This window comes from Pecten maximus, chromosome 8 (assembly GCF_902652985.1).
Source record: "Pecten maximus chromosome 8, xPecMax1.1, whole genome shotgun sequence".
NCBI classification, from domain to species: domain Eukaryota; kingdom Metazoa; phylum Mollusca; class Bivalvia; order Pectinida; family Pectinidae; genus Pecten; species Pecten maximus.
The window spans coordinates 39,471,512-39,493,967 of record NC_047022.1 but is presented as its reverse complement, the minus strand read 5'-3'; the positions used below and the strand labels follow the sequence as shown (position 1 = coordinate 39,493,967).

Below are 22,456 nucleotides of genomic sequence, written 5' to 3'. Positions count from 1 at the left end.
TCTGTCAAGCAAAAGTGTATCAATAATATTCTGTTGAAACCTACATGTATTGATATTGAATTTCTGAAACATGTTTTGGAGATCACTTAAAGCTTGCTGCCATTCTTGTTGATATGCAGCTTCTATAAAGTGCATGTTACCTTCAATTTGAATGGCTGAAATTCTGATAGGAAAATGTGATGGAGCCAATCAAATAGCCTCTAATTGAAATGAGAATTGTTCACCGAGTTGACCCACTGGTGATCAATGTAGCATAGTGTATTGCAATCAATCGTGGGTATATCTGACGATGCTTTTAATGGTACTGATAAATACATCATGTATACAACAAAAATGTTCAGTAACAAATAAATATTAAAGCAGTATATACATGTAACAAGACTGGACCGGGCAGTCACTGAGGCTATAGGTTTCTCCTGTGGTTAAAATGTTGATCTAAGGTCATGTGTTAGAGTCACAGTCTGCTTATCTGATCTTGTCATTCTAATGTGTCTTCAGTTATTAGTATGACTGGGCCAATCATCACCAGTGACTATATATAGTTGATCTTGTTAGAGCGCCCATCTTTAGTCCACAAGTTTGGGATTCTGTTGGTTTTATTTTCCTATCAAATGTACGAGGTTCCTATACACATATATGTACAAGTGTAGCAGAACTGTACTGGGTCGATCATCGGCGACCAAGTAGCTGACATGATCAGTTGGTAGAGTGTCAAACCCCAGTCTGGCTACATTATTTTCTCTTTCTCCTGTTACATCAATCATGTGCTTGCCTACCCTTGTTTAAAGCACTGGGAGCTGCTTAGCAAGGAGATGTCTAAACTTCGAAGGCTTGAAAAAAATGAGGGAGGAATGTAGCGGAATTGGACTGGGTCGATCATCAACGACCAGGTAATTCAGTTGGTAGAGTGTCCGTCTGGAGTTCCGAGTGTCCCAGGTTCAAACCCCAGTCTGGCTGCTACAATTTCTCTTTCTCCTGTTACACTAGTATATACAACACATTATCATATTTGAATTATATTTATTATGAATGACTTTCGTCTGTATCTGAATATAACACTCTGATTGTCAGTGAACATGTATCACAGCACACAATGTCCAGTCTAAGGGTAATATCCGAGTCATGTAAAACGTAATTCCCCCCACATCTACACATATAATATAACTGACTCTCCTCTTCAGATTCTCCTAATTCCCCTTGCACAAATTCACCAATATCTACTTCATCTTGAATTGGCCAATCCTGTGCCAAGCAACGTTGGATCCATGCAGCATCATACCTTTGTCTCAAATTTTGATCGCTTAGTATTTTCCACGCGCGATTGATACGAACAAACATGGTTGTTGATTTCTCATCGCCACTTTGTTTATCTGGGTGATATTTTAACGCCAGTCTTTGATACGACTTTTTCATATCTTCAAAATTGTCACATTTTTTGCATTCCAATATGCTGTAGAGATCTTCCATTATTTTTGTTCAAAATGGGTTGATTTCTTTGGATTTAGCACTTGTTTAAGAGTTTTGATTGTGACCTAAGTCTTCACGTTATTTCTGATGGGCGCTGCCATTTTGAAAAAGGAACAAATAGTCCATAGTCAACAAGATACATTACGAATAGTTATTTATAAGTGTACGATAGATATAGTAAACATCATTAATGTTTATAAAAGAATCGAATTCAACGTTTGATATATGATCAGATACAAATATTACTTAACAGAACAAACATATAATGCCATTTCCGGGATTTATCGGCTAGTTTATTTCTCTTTCGTCCACTTCCGGTTATTTCAGCATACCCGCAGCACTATGGCTCCGTCCGCTGCAGATATGGTTTTGGGTTTAAAAAGCATTTTAATTCCACATTACATTGGAAATATCATACTGGGTTTGTCATACTTCGTGATGAAAACTTTTCCTCCTATCTGTACCCGTATATTTGAAGACTGCAGCCTAGAAATGGTGTGTAACAAATGTCTGTGACCTTCTGGCAGAAATGACTTGAGCGTCACCTGTCAAGTTTAAATGTTTTGCAATCAATCATGTAATGCTTATATGTAATACTGTGTTTTGTACTGTTACTTAATACCGATGCCTATGTTATAGCTTTCTTTCGTAAAGCAAGGAAATTTGTTATATTATTTAGGAGACGGATTCTGTATTTTGTAGAAAATGTAATTATTAGTAAATGTGATTGCAATATGGTCACAGGATGAACATACTTTGTCAAGTTGGATTAGCGATGATGCGTTGGAACTCCAACACGTCCTCTAAGATCGGAGGAGAATTTTTCTCATTTATGCACAGTGATATTCATGTAATTGTTATGCAAATTTACACAAATTGGTAAACCCTTTCACTCTTTCATATTTTTATAAGTAATGATTATTTTTATCAGAAAAGCTAAACACATTCTGAAAAAAAAAGATAAAATTGCCAGTGCATGCTCTAACTTTGACTATTTGATTACATTGTGCAGTGTATAGTTTAGCAATTGATGTGAAAGTAGACAATCTCTTCTTTTTTTTTTACATTTTTGTTGACAAATTAAGTTTAACTTAGATATGTCAGCAAGTAAATGCCAAAGTGCCATTTTGTTCATATTGGTGATTGTTTAAAAGCACTTAATCACTACATGTGAGTTCAGAGGATGTTTTTCCTCTGAAATGAAGGAACATTTGACAAGTTTGAGCTCCAGTCTACTCTACTCCTATACGTGTATATGAGGTCTTATTCCACCTGATTACATTGGTGGATATTGCGACGTTACATGACAGCCTGTCCAAAGTTTCCTGTCATGTAAACCTCTAATATTATTGGAGTACAGTCTACTCCAACGATGTTAGAGGTTTTACACAGCAAGATATTTTTGACAGGCTCTGTGTAACATCGCAGTGGGCAAAATCATATCCAATAGAAAAAGAGCCGACCAGCGGCCTCTTATGTTATAGGAGTGAGCTCCAGCCCAACCTCACAAACCCAAGGATATTCCCTACCCAATCAAAGAAATACTGAGAGCTTGTTCCATATTGTGTTTGGTTCCATTATTTACCTTATTCAATACATTATTGCCTGCAGTTTACAACTTTTTAATACATCTTGTATAAAATGGTAATGGATATATTCAATATTCAGCTGGTTCAAAGGTGCTTACAAACAAAAATGGGGAAAATTGAGATTTGTATGTATAGCTCTCTGTCATGTTATATGACGTCATGATGTAAGATAAAATACATAACGTCACAATATCATTTGGCATACATTTGTGAGTCATTCACAAGGGATCACACTGAATTCTGGGAGAGATTGAGCTGCCTCAGTATATTATGCTATAAAATATAATAAACAGAATATCAAACAGTGTTTTCAGTAATACCAAATATAGTTCACGAGTGTGGCTAACATTTTGATATTTTTCACTTGTGCTGCACACTTGTGAAAAAATATCAAAATGTTAGCCACTTTGTGAAATGTATTTGCCTTTTTTTTGGTATTACTAAAGAAACTGTTAGATATACACAGGAAGATTGTAATTAAAATGAATTTGGATACCGATTTCTATCCTACATCTGATTATGTTATTACTGCTATGTTAGACTTAATTGTAACATGTAGTATCCTTTAATAAATCAGCTGACTAGCAACATGTTATGATGTAGTAGTAGATTGGAATGTTAAGTTTTAAATGTACAAGTCATCAGGTGCTCGAGGTTTGGAACAATATGCTCATAGGTACAGTATAGTATATCTAAATTTAGAACATGTTCCCCCACCCTTTTTCTTGTTCTACATGTAGTATGCTCGGTGCTAATATGATTTATAATAAAATCAGTACTATATAATGTAGCATCCTATACCAACCTGCAAACTTGTTAACATGTACTCCTTATTTTTATAATTGACCAATTCAATATACTGTTTTTGTTTTTTTTGCAAACTATAAAGAGTAAAATCAATGTAAAAAGAAAAAAATATAGTTTAGATAATAATTGGTGAACAAAACTTCACTGGCACAGTGAGTTCTAGATTTATAAACCTATTTTTCTGAGTTTGTTTTTGTTTCCAGAAAGAATGGGAATGGATAACTTTTCTTGGCTGTGTAATTGTGCTGAAGAACAGAAAACAAGGTAAGGGAGCAAATTAAGATATGCCACTTGTACATATCACAAACAAATGTCATAATTGCCAAATTTTGAGGTTTGTATTTCATTTATAATGATTTTTGCATTGACTTGGAGGTTTGTGTTTAACCTAAAGAAACAAGCAATGTTTATATATGCTTTTAAATTTGTTATTAAGTAATTCAATTTGGTTATACTGTGTAGATGAAAAATAACGACTTTAGAAAGTTTGTGATAAACTTGGCTGTTATTGGGAACCCAGGTCTATAGATATTGTATAGTATTCTGTAAAAGCTTGCATTGGACCATGATTTTTATGATAATAAAGAAAGAAGATTCATGTTCATGTATTGAAAACATGATGGATATATATGAAGGAAAATGAATGATGTTGATGTGCTTTTTTCAGGCTAGGTTTAATTAATTTCATAACCAAGGTTTTTATTTCCTGTTTAAGCAACTTTTGGAGCTTATGTCAATACAGCATGCCTATTTGCAAAAGTGTTGTGTGGCTTCCTGTTCTTCAAGACTAATGCAATGTATGGAATTTTGTATGGGGTAGCCTGTTTATGTAAGTATTTCATACATTATGTACTGGGTGATGTGTTATTGGGGGAAAAGCTAACAAACTGATACATATAGTTTCATTCTAAAAAATGTATGGTTCAGAATCCATTATCTAGTGTTTGTCAAATTTTGTCCTTTCTGACATCCCCAGATTCAAATTTATATGTTAATTAAGAAGCAGTGGTGTAGCCAGACATACCATATTTACTTTAGTGCACCAACATATTTTCCTGTGATTTTAGAATTGAATTCAAATGAGTATCAAAACTGTAAAAGTATTTTATATATCATAAAATAATGATATTGTCTCACTGTGTATGTATTATGAATACTTTACATACAGTATAACTATAATTATAAGGCTTTAACTCAATGAGCATTAAAAGTAGGCACCATATCAAAAACTTTTAAAATATAATTAAAAGGAAGTGTGTTTATGAATAAAATGTATCTTTATAAATGTGAAATACTTGAAGCAACAATACACTTAGGCCAACTTGGGCCACGGTAATACATCTAGACCTAGTTATTTAGATAGTTACTGGTTTACCATCTACATGACTGTCTATTGCTAGGTTTTTTCCTAGCTCTAAACCTAAAAGTTTACCTTGACAATCGTTTTTGATATTTAAATGAAATTAAGTATTTATGAAACAGTATTCCTCATTCAATATACCAGATAAATCAAAATATTTTAATAATGTGTTAACATGTTGATAACACTATCAAGTTATCAACTGCAACTTGATGCATTTTGGTCAGATATGTTAAAAATCAACATTTAAATTAATTTGAAGGGGTAAAGTCTTGCTGTATCTTCAGTATCTACATGGGTAGTTCAATATTAAGTAGATCACTTGTACCATTTTTTGGGTCTTGATAATTTAATTTCCAGGTGGTCTGTTTTGATTTTCTTTATTCCTGTTGTTGGCCTGTCCTACAGTAAGGTTGTTGTTACCTTTCGTACATGCCATGTTCTATAGACAATAGTTCCAGATTGGTGACCTTGTTTACTTTATTTCAGTACACTTTGTGTTCCTGCCAGAGCCGATGTACACTGGACCAGAGATGGTAACCTACTTTAGAGGACCAAACCTGGATGTAAGATTTATCATCTCATTATGTCTCATTATTTAACATGTGTAAATGTTACAGATTGTAGATGTTATATACTGTCCTATTGACCAATTCTCTTAACTACAAAAGAGGTTTGAAAATAGAAAATTGAAAGAGCATTCAACAATGTCAGGTTTTCTCAACTTAAGTATAGAACAGAGAAAAAATACAGGAGAGTGGATTTATGATGTTTTTGCCAGTGATATACATATTCTATCACTTTGATGCAATTAGGTGTTTTTGTAACGACTGCAATTAAATAGTCTTTTGCTACAACTGCAGTTATATAAAAATTATCTACATTTGTATATATCTGAGTCCGAAGGTATCAATGACAAGTCGTTTCTTTTAATTACATGGAAAGTTGTAAGTGTATTTCACAGCCAGAAAAACATCATGATCAATCTAGTATGATACAATGTACTTATTTTAGCAGAATAGCTCTTATTAGTGTATGAAGGTTAACCGTTTAGTCTGAATCAAAGCATGAAAACTTGACCTCCCAGCATTTCTGACGTCATGATTAATAGCCAGTGAATGGTACAATGGAAATTGCTATAATCTTTTATAACAATGTGTATTGATGTTTTTAGGAGGAAATCAAGCGTGACAAAAGAGTGATATGGCTGATTACATTTTATGTGGCCTGGTCACCACCCTGTGTATCATTTGCCAATCTTTTCTCGGAACTCTCAGCTGAGTAAGTATTACCTGGTACCATCATAATAGACTGATGTTACAATAATGAATTGATCGGCTAAGTGATGACAATAATCAAAGCTTCCAAGTATAACATTCATAGATATAGTTCTGGGATGACTGCTATATATGTAGTATATTTGCGTATATACATGAATGTGTAAACAGTTATTAGCTCAACTTTCCATGTGAGCTTATGGTATGCTAAGGTGAGGTGTCTGTTGATGGTCCGTCATCAACTTTTTCAATTAAACATCTTCTCCAAACCCAAACTGCCTAAAATCATGTTACTTGGCTGGCAGGTTTCTGGGATGAAGCCAACCAAAATTTGCAAATAGAAACTACCTTAACTTGGATGCAAGATTACAGGAGTTATATTTGTTAAAACATCCATAGGGCTTCTTCTGGTTTTTGGCTGGTAATATAAGGTCTACCATAATTAATTGATTGGATGAGGCAAGTCAAAGTTTGCGAAAAGGAATGAAATGACCTTGACACATGATCAAGATCTCATGGTGTAAGATATGTTAATTTGAAACGCAAATATCATGAAAGAAGTTAAACAGGAAATTTCAAGAACCATCCGATCAACAACATAAGTGTATATGATACATTGTGTATTTGATTAGATTTAGATAGAAGTATAAATGAAGAAGGATTATTTACTTGGTCTCGAAACGCACCAAATCACCCAGGTAACCAGAAATATCTAAATATGCTACGACTTCACCAAGCCATCATCCCGAGATGCCACAGATTCAGTGTGACAATGATGAACAGCCTGATACACTGATCTGCACCAGTCCTATTGCAGTTTATGTGTGTCTGGTGATTTTGAATAGGTATACAAATTTTGTGTGAAATAATTCCAATTTATACTTAGTATTCAACATATAGATTTTTTTTTCTTCATGAGTTTTTGATAATATATTTGCAGGTACAGCTTGGATAATTTAAAATTTGGAAAAATAGATATTTCAAAATACCCAGAAGTAGCAGAAAAGTAAGTAATTGACATTTTTGCCATTATTATATTACATATATATATATACATATATAAAGGACTCCTGTATACTGTCAAACCCAAGGAATGCGCCAAGCCTGACTGCTAAGTCTGTTTAAACAGTAAACGAAATAATACACAGTACCATTGTTTGGGTCAAGTTCCTTTTCATTACAAATCTTTTGATCATAAATAAGTATTTTTAGGTCATCTGACCCAAAGGGTCAGGATGACCTATAGTCATCGTGCTTCGTCCGTCGTCGTGCGCCGTGCGCCGTCCGTAAACTTTTTCTTTCAAAACGCTACTCCTCCTTAACGCTTGGGTGGATTACTTCCAAATTTGGTTTGAAGCATCATTGGGGGAGGGCAATCATATTTTATATAAATGAGGCTGGTCTGACCCCTGGGGCCAGAAGGGCGGGGCCCCAAAAAGGGAACTTAGGTGAATATTGCTATAAAATCCTACTCCTCCTTTACCCTTGGGTGGATTACAACTAAATTTGGTGTGAAACATCATTGGGGGAGGGCGGTCATATTTTATATAAATGAAGTTGGTGTGACCCCTGGGGCCTGAGGGGCGGGGCCCCAAAAGGGGAACTTTGATGAAATTTTGCTATAAAATCCTACTCCTCCTTAACCCTTTAGTGGATTTCAACCAGATATGTTGTGAAACATCATTTTGGGAGGGCGGTCATATTTTATATAAATGAGGCTGGTGTGACCACTAGGGCCTGAGGGGCGGGGCCCCAAATGGGGAACTTTGATGAAATTTTGCTATAAAATCCTACTCCTCCTTAACCCTTTAGTGGATTTCAACCAGATATGTTGTGAAACATCATTTGGGGAGGGCGGTCATATTTTATATAAATGAGGCTAGTGTGACCCCTGGGGCCTGAGGGGTGGGGCCCCAAATGGGGAACTTTGATGAAATTTTGCTATAAAATCCTACTCCTCCTTAACCCTTTAGTAGATTTCAACCAGATATATTGTGAAACATCATTGGGGGAGGGTGGTCATATTTTATATAAATGAGGCTGGTGTGAGCCCTGGGGCCAGAGTGACGGGCCCAAAAAAGGGAACTTTGATGAAATTTTGCTATAAAATCCTACTCCTCCTTAACCCTTTAGTAGATTTCAACCAGATATATTGTGAAACATCATTGGGGGAGGGTGGTCATATTTTATATAAATGAGGCTGGTGTGAGCCCTGGGGCCAGAGTGACGGGCCCAAAAAAGGGAACTTTGATGAAATTTTGCTATAAAATCCTACTCGTCCTTAACCCTTTGGTGGATTTCAACCAGATATTGTGTGAAACATCATTGGTGGAGGGTGGTCATATTTTGTATAAATGAGGCTGGTGTGGCCCCTGGGGCCAGAGGGGCGGGGCCCCAAAAGGGGAACTTTGATGAAATTTTGCTATAAAATCCTACTTCTCTCTAACCCTTGGGTGGATTAATACGAAATATGGTGTGAAACATCCTTTGGGAAGGGTGGTCATATTTTATATAAATGAGGCTGGTTTGACCCCTAGGGCCAGAGGGGCGGGGCCCCAAAAGGGGAACTTTGGTGAATTTTTGCTATAAATCCTACTTCTCTCTAACCCTTGGGTGGATTAATACGAAATATGGTGTGAAACATCCTTTGGGAAGGGTGGTCATATTTTATATAAACGAGGCTAGTATGACCCCTGGGGCCTGAGGGGCAGGGCCCCAAAAGGGGAACTTTGGTGAATATTTGCTGTTAAATCCTAATCCTCCCTAACCTTTTGGTGGATTACAACCAAATTTGATGTGAAACATAAGGTGACGGCAATCATATTTTTTAATGAGACAGGTTTGACCTCTGGGGAAAAAAAGATGGGGCAAAAGGAGCGCTTAGGTTAAACATTTCTTAAAAATGCAATTCCTCCTTAATGCCTGAATTGATTACAACCATATTTAGTATGAAACATCATTGGGGAATGGCAATCCTAATTGATATAAATGAGTCTTGTCTGACCCATTGGGACAAAGGGGCATGCCCCAAAAATGGGAACTTGGCTAAAATTTTGCTTGATGATGCTGCTCTTCCTGGACAAGCTAAATGGATAAAAACCAAATTTGATCTAAAACATAACTGGCTGCGATAAATAATTTATGGTAATAATGCTGGATTGGGGTGTGTGTCCCTGCTGTAAGTGTAAGTGTTTGTCAGATGACCGTTAAGGCCCATGGGCCTCTTGTTTGCTATTGAAATGATAATTGCTTTAATGTTTCTTTAGGTTAATAGTTCGTTAATTGCAATTAAGATGTGAATTCTCAATGGGAATTTTCAGCACAAAAGCTCTTAAATTTACATATTTAATGCCCTTAAGATAAAATGATGCTGTTATAGTTTGTGTTCAATTAAAACATTGAGGATGACAACCTCTTTCTCAAATTAATGAAAACGTGTTCAATTTGTTGTCTAAGAAAAACTTCTACTTCATAATATGTTTTTGACAGGCTTAAGAATCGGCTTAAATTAAGTGTAATCCTCATTTCAGATACAGAATTAATGCTAGTGCCATGTCAAGACAGTTACCTACGATTATAATGATAGAAGGTGGTGAAGAGACCATGAGGAAACCCTATATATCACCAAAAGGCACAGTGGTCCGATACGTTTTTAATAAGGTTGGTTAATTTTAATTAGCTATTCTAAACCATTACTAGTCCAGATTGCTGTGTGGATTTCGCTTTCAACAATGTTTAAATGGAAGGTGTAACTTCTGCAACCGCACAAGGATTTACAACAAAATGATTAAGGGATTTACAATATGAATAGGACAAGGATTTACAATGTAAATAGGACAGGGATATACAATGTAAATAGGACAGGGATATACAATGTAAATAGGACAGGGATATACAATGTAAATAGGACAGGGATATACAAGGTAATAGGATAGGGATTTACAACATAAATAGGACAGGGATTTACAATGTAAATAGGACAGGGGTATCTAATGTAAATAGGACAGGGATAAACAATGTAAATAGGACAGGACTTTTACAATGTAAATAGGACAGGGATATACAAGGTAATAGGATAGGGATTTACAACATAAATAGGACAGGGATATACAATGTAAATAGGACAGGGATATACTAGGTAATAGGACAGGGCTTTACAATGTAAATAGGATAGGGATATACAATGTAAATAGGACAGGGATTTACAATGCAGGGGTCGACATTAACGCTTGTCCGATTGTCCGGTACCAGACGAAATTGATGTCGGACAAGTGAAATCATTAAAGTACTTGTCCGACGGGACAAGTAACAAATCTGTCTTTGTGTTTTATTAGCTCACCTGCCCCTGCCATGGTGCGGCGTCCGTCGTCCGTCCGGCCATCCGGCCGTCCGGCGTCAACTTTTTCATTTAAACAACTTCATCTCAATAGCCAAGAGGCCCAGGAACTTCATATTGGGCCTGCAGCATACTGGTATGAAGGGCTACCAAGTTTGTTCAAATAATTGACCTTGACCTTCATTCAAGGTCACATGGGTCAAATAGGCTATAATCTTCAAACGACTTCTTCTCAATAACCAAGAGGTCCAGGGACTTGATATTGGGTCTGTAGCATGCTGGGATGAAGGGCTACTAAGTTTGTTAAAATAAATGACTGTGACCTTCATTCAAGGTCACATTGGTCAAATAGGCTATAATCTTCAAACAACTTCTTCTCAATAACCAAGAGGCCCAGTGACTTGATATTGGGCCTGTAGCATGCTTGGGTGATGGGCTACCAAGTTTGTTCAAATAAATGACCTTGACCTTCATTCAAGGTCACATTTGTCAAATGGGCTATAATCTTCAAACGACTTCTTCTCAATAACCAAGAGGCCCAGGGACTTGATATTGGGCCTGTAGTATGCTTGGGTGAAGGGCTACCAAGTTTGTTCAAATAAATGACCTTGACCTTCATTCAAGGTTACAAGGGTCAAATAGGCTATAATCTTCAAACAACTTCTTCTCAATAACCAAGAGGCCCAGGGCTTGATATTGGGCCTGTAACATGCTGGGGTGAGGGGCTACAAAGTTTGTTCAAATAAATGACCTTGACCTTCATTCAAGGTCACATGGGTCAAATAGGCTATAATCTTCAAACAACTTCTTCTCAATAACCAAGAGGCCCAGGGACTCTTCTTCAATAACCAAGAGGCCCAGGGACTTGATATTGGGCCTGTAACATGCTGGGGTGAGGGGCTACAAAGTTTGTTCAAATAAATGACCTTGACCTTCATTCAAGGTCACATGGGTCAAATAGGCTATAATCTTCAAACAACTTCTTCTCAATAATCAAGAGGCCCAGGGACTTGATATTGGGCCTGTAGCATGCTGGGGTGAAGGGCTACAAAGTTTGTTCAAATAAATGACCTTGACCTTCATTCAAGGTCACATTTGTCAAATAGGCTATAATCTTCAAACCACTTCTTCTCAATAACCAAGAGGCCCAGGGACTTGATATTGGGCCTGTAGCATGCTGGGGTGAAGGGCTACTAAGTTTGTTCAAATAAATGACGTTGACCTTCATTCAAGGTCACATGGGTCAAATAGGCTATAATCTTCAAACGACTTCTTCTCAATAACCAAGAGGCCCAGGGACTTGATATTTGGCCTGTAGCATGCTAGGGTAAAGGGCTACAAAGTTTGTTCAAATAAATGACCTTGACCTTCATTCAAGGTCACATGGGTCAAATGGGCTATATTCTTCAAACAACTTCTTCTCAATAAGCAAGAGGCCCAGGGACTTGATATTGGGCATGTAGCATGCTGGGGTGAAGGGCTACAAAGTTTGTTCAAATAAATGACCTTGACCTTCATTCAAGGTCACAGGGGTGAAATCGGCTTAAATCTGTAAAAAATAATTTTGCGATAGCCAAGAGCCTCCTAGACCAGATATTAGGCCAATAAAATGCTGGAATGAAGGACTAGAAAATTTATTAATATGAATAAACCTAGCTTACTATGATAATCAGCATAGTATCTGTAGAAATGACCTCAATCAACTTCAAAGTTGCTGTAGAGCCAGGTGAGCGATACAGGCCCATTGGGCCTCTTGTTTATGTTATATTCTGAAGTCAAAACTGATTCAATACTCACTGTAAAATGAGTAAAAACTCCTTTAAATTGTGTTAACCATCGAACGGAAGTGAGTTGATCATGCTTATTAAAGCTTCATTCGGAACTACAAAGAAATGATAGTAGACTTCCGAGGGCTCTCGAAAACATGTAATCGGTATCACTAGTATGTTTGAAACGCATGCGAATGCTGTACATGTGAGAGCATTGATACTACGACAGATACCGTCTGCTGGAATCGTAATAAAAATGAATCAGTTTTGATATAATTAAGGAGGCTACAGATGCAGCAGACTGCCGTGCCCTAGAAAACGGTGACATGTTTTAATGTTTTCACAGTAGTAAGTTTGTTTATAGTTTAGTCGAACAGTTCTTCATGAAAGTTAATTATTTTAAAGTACTTCATTCATCTGCTTTTAGGTCAAAAAAGGATGGTTTAGTAAAACTTAAATAACTTGTAATAATACTTTCTTGCTGTTTTATTGTTGTTAGTAATTATTATGAGTCGAAATTATGGCTTGCGGTGCTTACCTCTACTTTATAATAAATCATCTCGCTGTTTACACATAACAGATGGAAAGTAGAAACACATGTAGGACAAGTGATTATTTCATTCGGACAAGTGAGTCCGAAGGGACAAGTGTAGAAAAAAGTTAATGTCGACCCCTGCAATGTAAATAGGACTGGGATTTACAATGTAAATAGGACAGGGATATACAACGTTAATAGGACAGGGATTTACAATGTAAATAGGACAGGGATATATGATGTAAATAGGACAGGGATTTACAATGTAATAGGACAGGGATATACAATGTAAATAGGACTGGGATTTACAATGTAAATAGGACGGGATTTAAAATTTAAATAGGGCATGGGTTTACAATGTAAATAGGACAGGGATTTACAAGGTAATAGGACAGGGATATACAACGTAAATAGGACGGGATTTGCAATCTAAATAGGACTGGGATTTACAATGTAAATAGGACAGGGATATACAATGTAAATAGGACAGGGATAAACAATGTAAATAGGATAGGGATATCTAATGTAAATAGGACAGGGATATACAATGTAGATAAGACTGGGAAATACAACGTAAATAGGATATGGATTTACAAAGTAGAGGGGACAGGGATATACAATGTAAATAGGATAGGGATTTGCAATGTAAATAGGACAGGGATATACAATGTAGAGAGGACAGGGATATACAATGTAAATATGACAGGGATATACATTGTAAATAGGATAGGGATTTGCAATGTAAATAGGACAGGGATATACAATGTAAATATGACAGGGATTTACAATGTAAATAGGATAGGGATTTCTAACGTAAATTAAGTGTTATCTCCCTTTCCTATCATGACGCTGTACTGTATGACCATTGATTTGGCAGATGCCTCATATGGTGTCATTATGACTAAAGGTATTAAATCTTTTTGCTTCTGCTCAGATGCAGATATTAATGGCCCAATAAATGAGTGAAGGGGACTGAATACTATTTTGTAATTGAGGCAGTCCACATGGAGACTAACAGGGTCAAGGACAAAAGGAGATGTGAAATTTGTGTTCAATTTATTCACTGTTTGCAATGTGTAGTGGTAACACAGACTGGTCTCTGTGATATGATACCCGAGCTTCCCAGTATTAAAGCTCTAAAATGTATATATATAGGAGTGGAATTATTTTAAGTGCAATTTTATAGTCGATTTTTATTTTTATAATGAGGAAAACTAGTGCCAAATCTCCGTAAGTTTTAATTCGATCATTGTAAAATTGGCACATCCTGTCTCATTGGATCATGATCATACTCTTTCATCTGAGTTCAGTTCATCTCAATTTACATGAAGCACTAAGTGCACATGCAATAGGGCGAATGTTTATGAAGTTATGGTCGTTCAAAAAACGTTTTGAAAAGTTCTACTTATAGATCTATGACCTTGACATTTGAAATTATGATCATGAAAGTGTAAAAAGAAACAACATTAGCTCAATATTCTCTATCATGTGCTAAAATGTGAACGCTGAGCTAAAGTGATTGCAGGATTTGTGTAAATAAGAATTAAAATAAATAGGGATTGCCATCCGAAATGAAAACCTCTAGTAACAAGACTCATTATTCACCAACTAAATGTGTTTATATGTTCATGGTACAATTGGTTCTATTTCCAAAAGTTTGCTTTTAATATCTTTTAATGTCAGTACTGGGAAAACACTCAAAATACTGATAAAGTCAATATGGAAAGTGTAATGGTCGTCATTACGACCTCACTAAGACATTTCCTAATTAGGCAGTATGGTATTTGAGGCCTACATTGCCCCTTCGTATATCTGATTGTTCTGGTGTTACTATCCCCATTTTCAGAATAAACATAATTTGTCCTAGATTAAAGAAGTATGCGTACCCAAAACATACCCTTACCGTTCTGGAAAACCTGAAATTATTTTCGTATCGTTTCATGAACCTTCTAATACATTCTGTACCTCTCTGTTTTGGTCGTATTGTGTCTCCCGTTCTATTTGTTTTAATAATGATTCCAAATTTGTTTACACTTCGGTATTTAAAGATGCGACACTGCTGACAGCCTTTACAAAGATGATCACTAAAACTAATAAAATAGTGACAAGAGTGAAATATAGTTCAAATTAAACAACATCATTAAATAATCGACAGCTATTATACATATCAAATATACATTGTAGTGGAAAAGCACGATAATTTCTTTTCGGGATATAGTTAATGATTAATTATTATATTTTGCATTTAAAAGATAAAGAGAAACTCAAAAGGGCATATTGCCGTAAACAATTTTACAACAGTCTATTATTGTTTTCAATTGATCATAATTACTCTCTGTCGGAAATATAGTTGCATTAAAGATTGTCTAAATTGGGATGACATTTGAACAAAGGATATCTTTATAAAAATGCACACGGAATACAAGATATTAAAATCTTAAATCGAATTATTACCAATAGATATACAGGTGTAGTAGCATTATTACAATTTTACGATTAGAATCAAAATCTAGTTATGCCTGTATTTAGAACTTCCATTGTAATATAAATGCATCAAAATATAAAACAGCCTACTCATGTTTTCAGTCTATTATGATTGATATTTGTCGGAATCATAATACCTTCATATTATTAGACTTAATTAGGATAACATTTGAACATGGAAATATAAACAGATACAAATTGCATAAAATCAGGATATTAGAAATTGTACACCCGTTATTACCAGATGTGATAGAAGCATTACTACGAGGTATTATCAAAATCTAGTCATTTCTGTATTTAGAACTTTTATTGGTATGAAGTAAACTATTGTTTAAAAGCAAATGTATTTCCCAAATATGACGAAAGCTAGCAACATCAGGATAAGACTGAGTGGTTTTAACGAAGTATCCGCATGTATATGTTGTAGGCAAGGGATAGTCAGAATCAGTTGGATTATATCAGGAGTGGTTTAAACGCGAACTGGTATCCGCCGTCGGCATTCAAACACTCATTTTGACCTTCTTATCGTTATCTTTGTTATGTTGTAATGATGTTACACTTTACAACAAGAATAGACTATTCAGAACAACATCCGCCATAGCTTTTCCGTGTGATGTATTACATGTATTGCTGGAATAACAAGATGTACAATTTTGTTGTCTTGACTCACTGTGCATTTAAATTAGAAAAAAATGTATAATATGCAGTAATGATTAAATATTTCGTTTCCAGGTAATTTCATTTGTAAAATATAATTAATAGAAATAGAATGGTACTGTATATCAGTTGATTGGTACAATCTGTATTTCTGAATACCATTCATCTTTGATGTTACTATTTTCCTTTCTATGTCCTAGAACTAATCAAATAACTATCGTCTATGTTGCAGGAAAACATCATTAAAGACTTTGAGTTGAACATTGCATATGATAAGTGTAAAAAGAATCCCCTAAAACCTAGAAAGTCCGACAAGGAGAAGGCGGAATAAACTACATTGAAAATATGTGACGTTCAGGATTTGGTGTGAAGATGATCAGCGTGGATGTTAATTAGACACATATGTAAGACTGATACCAAAGATGGCTGTATTAAAACCAACGGATATTAATTTGAACCTACTGTCTTTAGAGTAATCTATAAGTATTATTCTCTAGCATTGTAAACGTATCTTTAGTTAGCCAATTCCGGAATAGGAGATAGGTAAATTACATTTTTCTTGGTTGTTGTTTTGTTTAAAATAATATTCTTATATCATAAGTTATAAACTGTTCAGGAAATGGCAATGCCCTGATGAGGATTGTTCACCTTTCTGTTATAACGTCTTACATTACTCTAGAATATCTTCATGTGGATATGCGTTCTTGTAAATATTTCAATGTGTATATACGTTTGCGGATTTCGTTTTGAAAAAAAAGAAGCAGATTTGGAGGAAAAGAAAACAAAAGAAACCAAGTGCAGTATTTTGGTATTCGTTTTGATATGTATTAAATTGATGTATATTTCTGCTCTGTTATTTTCCCGTAGTCTCACTATGTTTGACGCAACTTTCCAATTGTATATAAAAAAAAATGCGAGTTAAATCTTGCTGAATAATGTTTACGGAGAACGCAGGCAGTGCGCTGTTCATTAGTGTCCCCTGTGTTGGATTAATCATCTGTTTGGATGTCTGTTACCTTTTTGTTTTCTTCCGTTTGTTTGGTCACCCATTCCATCATCTTGTTTTTTGTATTTTTATAAAAAGATAATTGTGGCACGTAAGGATTTATTGAGGATTGGTGTATGATTCATATCGTAAATTTTGCAAGTGAAGAAATGTATGATGTAAGAAGAGTTTGTTTGATGTGTGTTTTTACATTGTATATGCCATTTTCACCGCAGTTTAAGTACATCTCTTATTGGGAATGTGCAATTTTAAATACCTATACATGTGTTGGACAATACTGGTGCCTACTTTTCCTTATTGATTGTTGCGACTTTTGTATGTTACAGAAATTTCGTGTATTCATCTTCATTTGTTGAATTGTTTCCATGCCTTTTTTTCCCTACGCGAGAAGTACGTAAAATATTGTGTTAGTTAGAATCAGCAACACATGTTAGAATAGAAGACACTCTCAATTTTACTGTTACTATATCTAGCTATACCTCACACGTATATCAACTTAAACTGATAGAATATACAACTTAAATGTACGTATGAGAACAGCGTAATTCACAGTGATGGGTTATTACCTAGTGATCAATAGTCTGATGATGGGCGAGAAACAATTCTAGCTACATTCGCATCTGAAATATTAGTGTAGAGACACATAGGTGATCAAAACTATTAACTATTAAACATTAACTATTTTAGTGACCGAGTAAGTATTTCGATATGCCAAGTAAATACTTACGAAACTGCACCAAATGGTGTTTCATTTTACCGGGACTTCTCAGTGACGCTGCCGTGTAGAAACCGATGATAATGGGATGAAACAGTGTACCTACGCTCAAAATAAGTCTTTGTGTCCATTCTCTTTTACCTAACGAACGATGATTGGATTTCCAGTTTTGCACTATCTGAAAGAATGAGAAAACATATGGAAAAGGGTAGAATCTATACATATAAATATTAAAACCTAACACCTTGTGAAGGGATTACACTGAGTTTTCACTGTTGATAGTCCATGGGAATAGCGACCCCATGAAAACATCATCGTGCTATTATTATATTATGTAAAACTATTACAACATGTGTCCATGTTACAACCAATGTTCAATATAATGTCGGAGCTAATGCATTTAACATTATAATAGTAACACTGTTGTTAGTTGGTTTCTGTTCATGCCTCTTAAACCTCTTTATTCCCAAAAACCAGAGATCGCTTTGAAGATGTTATCGTACTAAAACGTCACACGGGGAAATTTTCGTTACCAAGAGAAAGTTGTAACTAGAAAGAGATCTGAATTGTGTGTTTGACATGAAAGTGTTCATTGTTGTAAATGATGAACCAGAAAATAAGTGGTGGGTACATGTATTGCATGGTGAATGGAAATAAATGATTGAAATCTTTTACCTTTCGTTTTTTTATGCCAAGTCTTTACTTCAATTCGTAAGTGGAGTGTTCTGTACAGAACGATAATATCCGATATTTGACCAAGTCGATATCAAATACACCAAAAAAATCCACTTTTATTGTTTAAACTCCCGCCCTTGTAAATCAAATAAATAAATGATGGTATAAACTTTACTTGGTCCGCCTTTTGAGGAAAAAATACCATTTAAAGGCCACGACGCGGATCATTTTTGTTCATAAACTTAAAATTTTCTTGTAACCGTATTAATGAAAAATCGCACACCTGTCCACAAGTTCATATGATCAAGGTTTATTTTTAAAATGATATGACTATATGTAGTGTGTAAGTATAGTAGGATAAAGATATGGGTCGAATCTGGTCGTTTTCATGCACGTCTGTTTAGATTATGTTGGCTACTATATTGTGTATTACTGAACCATAGCACAGAGGCTAAAGAATCGACATTAGAAGATACAAGATGTTTATTACAGTTTAAAGATATTAGAGTAGTTTCCCTTGACCGGAAGTTGCTAGTAAAAATAAACAATGAGATGATCAAGCAAGTGACCACGGCCAGCAAGTGACAGCCTTGTTATGATGTTTGGAGGCTGTGGAGTTTGAGGTACGAAGCGGGTATCAGCCCCGTTAAACATGCAGGAGACCACTCTCGACATGGAGGATCAGGTAACTTGTCAGGCGTTAATTCGGTAAAAAGGGACATTTCCGTATAATTTACTGTGCAACGTTCTGGCTAGAAAATGTATATAGAGTATAGTCTAGTATAGATTAGTTGTAATCTCGCTCCATATGGATATGTCGTGTGACGGCTGCGTAAGGCATATTATGAAATGTACATATATGCATAATAAGTCTATTTCACTTCATTAAGCTAGCATCAATCGATCAGTTAGGTTTCTGTAAAGCGTAGACAGCTTTGGTGTAATCATGTGAATTTGACCAATGTATATATATCAATAAGAATATATATTATAACCCATATAAAAATACTCCGTATACCATATGCTTTATAGTATGTGTGTATTTTATAGGGATAATTATTATCTATTATTATCGATAGAGCATCAAACTCATGTGATTCCATATCAGGAAGCTTACAAGGAGTAATTGAAAAAAAAAATCCTTCGAATTAATGTAATACATGAGGCAAACAAACCTCTTGCGTTCAACTTCTTAGCATATTTGTTGGCTAAAGAGAAAGGTGGGGTCAAAATTTGGCCCCACTTCAATTTATTTTAATTTTTTCATCATTTGTAGATGTATGCCAAACATGTCCAATTGTCCAATGCACAATTTCCCATTATCATGAAGATTTGATTATAATTGATTTTTATTTTAAATACCGGTATATTTTCTATCTAACTGCATTATCCTATACATGAGTTTAAGTTATATGCGGCAGTAATAATTCACAATCATTCATTCTGCGAAAGTAGTTTATCCTCTGAAAAAATACTTTTCTGACACCCAAATTGATTCAAATTGGTTGAGTTTGGCCAGACAAGGCTATTATTTCTTCAGAGGATAGATTATTCTGCAGAATGCATATTTGTGAGATGTTACTGCTGCATATAACTAAAAAGCGTGTGCAATATTATGCAGTTGTTTTGTAAGAAACAAACAAAAAGCAAAAACAAAAACAACAAAAATATATCGGTATTTAAAATAAAAATAAATGACAATCAATTCTTCGTGATTTTATGCAATTATGCATTGAAGATGTTTGACATGATAACGTCATTCGCCGGGTTTTAAATTTCGTCAAATTGATTCTGTAGAAAGGATATATATATATGTGTGTTTAAATTTTGCTGAACAAAGTATTACTGTAAAAGTATCAAAAACTACAAGCCACATCAAATGAGCCCCGGTGATCATTTTTGAACAAACAAACAGTGGAGTGTTTCATTGGATAGTACATGTAGCGTTATATTAATTGTAATCTAATAAGCCGGGTAGTCCAACATCCAAACCTTTGTCTGAAGGCTGCGGAAGGGTTGGTAATACAGGTCTGTTGTTTGCTTACCAAAAGATACTTTTGCATATTTTTCAGATGGGTATGGAAGTACATGTATTTGTTTCCGTTTTACAGCAATTTCCATCTGTCATCAACCTCAATGTCGGGGGCCGTATCTTCGCGACACGTTTATCTACACTCCGTAAATACCCGGAGTCCATGCTGGCCGTCATGTTCAGCGGGCGCCACAGGGTGGACAAGGATCTCGACGGTAACTATTTCATCGACAGGGACGGAACCTATTTCTTGTTTGTTTTGAATTTTCTGCGGGATGACAATGATCTTCCACCAGTTAATTACGCAGAAGATGTTCTAAAGGAAGCTATGTTTTACGGCATTCAATCTCTGATAGACAGATTGAAGAACTCGCCTCCCCTCTTTGCTGAGTACGTGGTGCGAGAGAACGTGCGTAAGAAACTTAGCGGGTACCAGGAGGTGAAGGAAGAAATCATATCGCTCGCCAAACTTCAGGTGATGGAAAGTGGTGCTATAACGTCAGTCGTTCGACTGATCATCTCTAAAAACCAGCCGGTGCCTCGTGACCTACAATTCTCGAAACAAGTTTACAAACAATATTACAGAAAGTTCAGACTGTACCCTAGTTTTGAGGCATGCTACGGTAAATATTTTATAAACTTGCCAGCTGAAAGGGTCAAAGGTCATCCCGACTCTGTAATGGACCTAGTGGCAGCTTGCCTTAGTCGTGATCTCCTTGAGGAGGGGTATAAGGGCATATTTAAGTCTGAGGGTGTGCATGATGAGGATCGTAAACTTAAAACTATCACGTGGTGTGACGATGAGTTCCACGTGTCATCCTCATGTCATATGTTCAGGTTTGATTGGCTCGACACACCGGGTAGACACTGAACCTCATCTTAAACTATAGGGCATCTACCACATTCCTTACAGATAAACAGTCTAGCTACCGATTTTCGTATTAAATAATTCATTTATTGACTGAATCCATTGATCCATTCCGTATAGAGATTAGGTAGTAGGTACCTCAGTTTCCAGGGAGTAATATTTGACCCAATCCTTACAAAGTCTAGGTACCTTAATTCCCAGCATTTAATCTATTGACTCATTCCTTACAGTCTAGGTACCTGAATTCTCAGTAAATAATCTATTGACTCATTCCTTACAGTCTAGGTACCTGAATTCTCAGTAAATAATCTATCGACTCATCCCTTACAGTCTGGGTACCTGAATTCTCAGTAAATAATCTATCGACTCATCCCTTACAGTCTGGGTACCTGAATTCTCAGTAAATAATCTATCGACTCATTCCTTAGAGTCTTGTTATCTCGATTCTCAGTAAATAATCTATCGACTCATTCCTTACAGTCTAGGTACCGGTACCTCAATTTTCAGTAAATAATATATTGACTCATTCCTTACTAATGTGAAATTGTAGACCTCTGGCTTTCAGTATATAACCCCGCATAATTTAATTTTATATCCCTAGAATGTACCACGATTGAATATAAACCTCGATATACACTGGACTTTGATATTTTGATGAGTAATTATAACTCTATATTCTCTATTTGATATGTGTATCCTAAGTATTATACAATGTAGTTGTCTTTGATGTCAGAAGGACTTAGATATGTGAATGTATTCGATGTTTTATATAACTATTTTATATTTCGCGACATAAATACAATACTCCTTAACAAATAAAATATGCTTTACATTTTCGAACTAATTCATCGCTAATAAAGTGGCATTGTAAGAAATACT

General features: G+C 35.5%; 2 protein-coding genes across 2 annotated transcripts; both read left to right on the top strand.

The window, feature by feature from the left end:
- The first annotated feature begins 1,779 nt into the window (after positions 1 to 1,779).
- Positions 1,780 to 18,676, top strand: LOC117333484 (thioredoxin-related transmembrane protein 2 homolog). Its single transcript, XM_033892795.1, has 8 exons — positions 1,780 to 1,962; positions 4,067 to 4,127; positions 4,579 to 4,692; positions 5,713 to 5,789; positions 6,398 to 6,504; positions 7,441 to 7,506; positions 10,031 to 10,160; positions 16,514 to 18,676. The coding sequence occupies exons 1-8, from the start codon at positions 1,810 to 1,812 to the stop codon at positions 16,610 to 16,612; spliced, it is 807 nt and encodes a 268-aa protein (XP_033748686.1). The 5' UTR covers positions 1,780 to 1,809; the 3' UTR covers positions 16,613 to 18,676.
- A 534-nt stretch (positions 18,677 to 19,210) lies between these two features.
- LOC117333584 (BTB/POZ domain-containing protein KCTD7-like) lies at positions 19,211 to 22,452 on the top strand. Its single transcript, XM_033892938.1, has 2 exons — positions 19,211 to 19,362; positions 20,789 to 22,452. Exons 1-2 carry the CDS (start codon positions 19,330 to 19,332, stop codon positions 21,578 to 21,580), a joined length of 825 nt encoding a protein of 274 aa, XP_033748829.1. The 5' UTR covers positions 19,211 to 19,329; the 3' UTR covers positions 21,581 to 22,452.
- Positions 22,453 to 22,456: the final 4 nt, after the last annotated feature.

Coding starts and splice junctions, on each gene's coding strand:
- LOC117333484 (XM_033892795.1), top strand. CDS start 1,810: ATGGCTCCGTCCGCTGCAGATATGGTTTTGGGTTTAAAAAGCATTTTA. Junction 5,790..6,397: donor TTAGAGGACCAAACCTGGAT/GTAAGATTTATC, acceptor TGATGTTTTTAG/GAGGAAATCAAGCGTGACAA. Junction 10,161..16,513: donor TCCGATACGTTTTTAATAAG/GTTGGTTAATTT, acceptor TCTATGTTGCAG/GAAAACATCATTAAAGACTT.
- LOC117333584 (XM_033892938.1), top strand. CDS start 19,330: ATGCAGGAGACCACTCTCGACATGGAGGATCAG. Junction 19,363..20,788: donor CTCTCGACATGGAGGATCAG/GTAACTTGTCAG, acceptor TCCGTTTTACAG/CAATTTCCATCTGTCATCAA.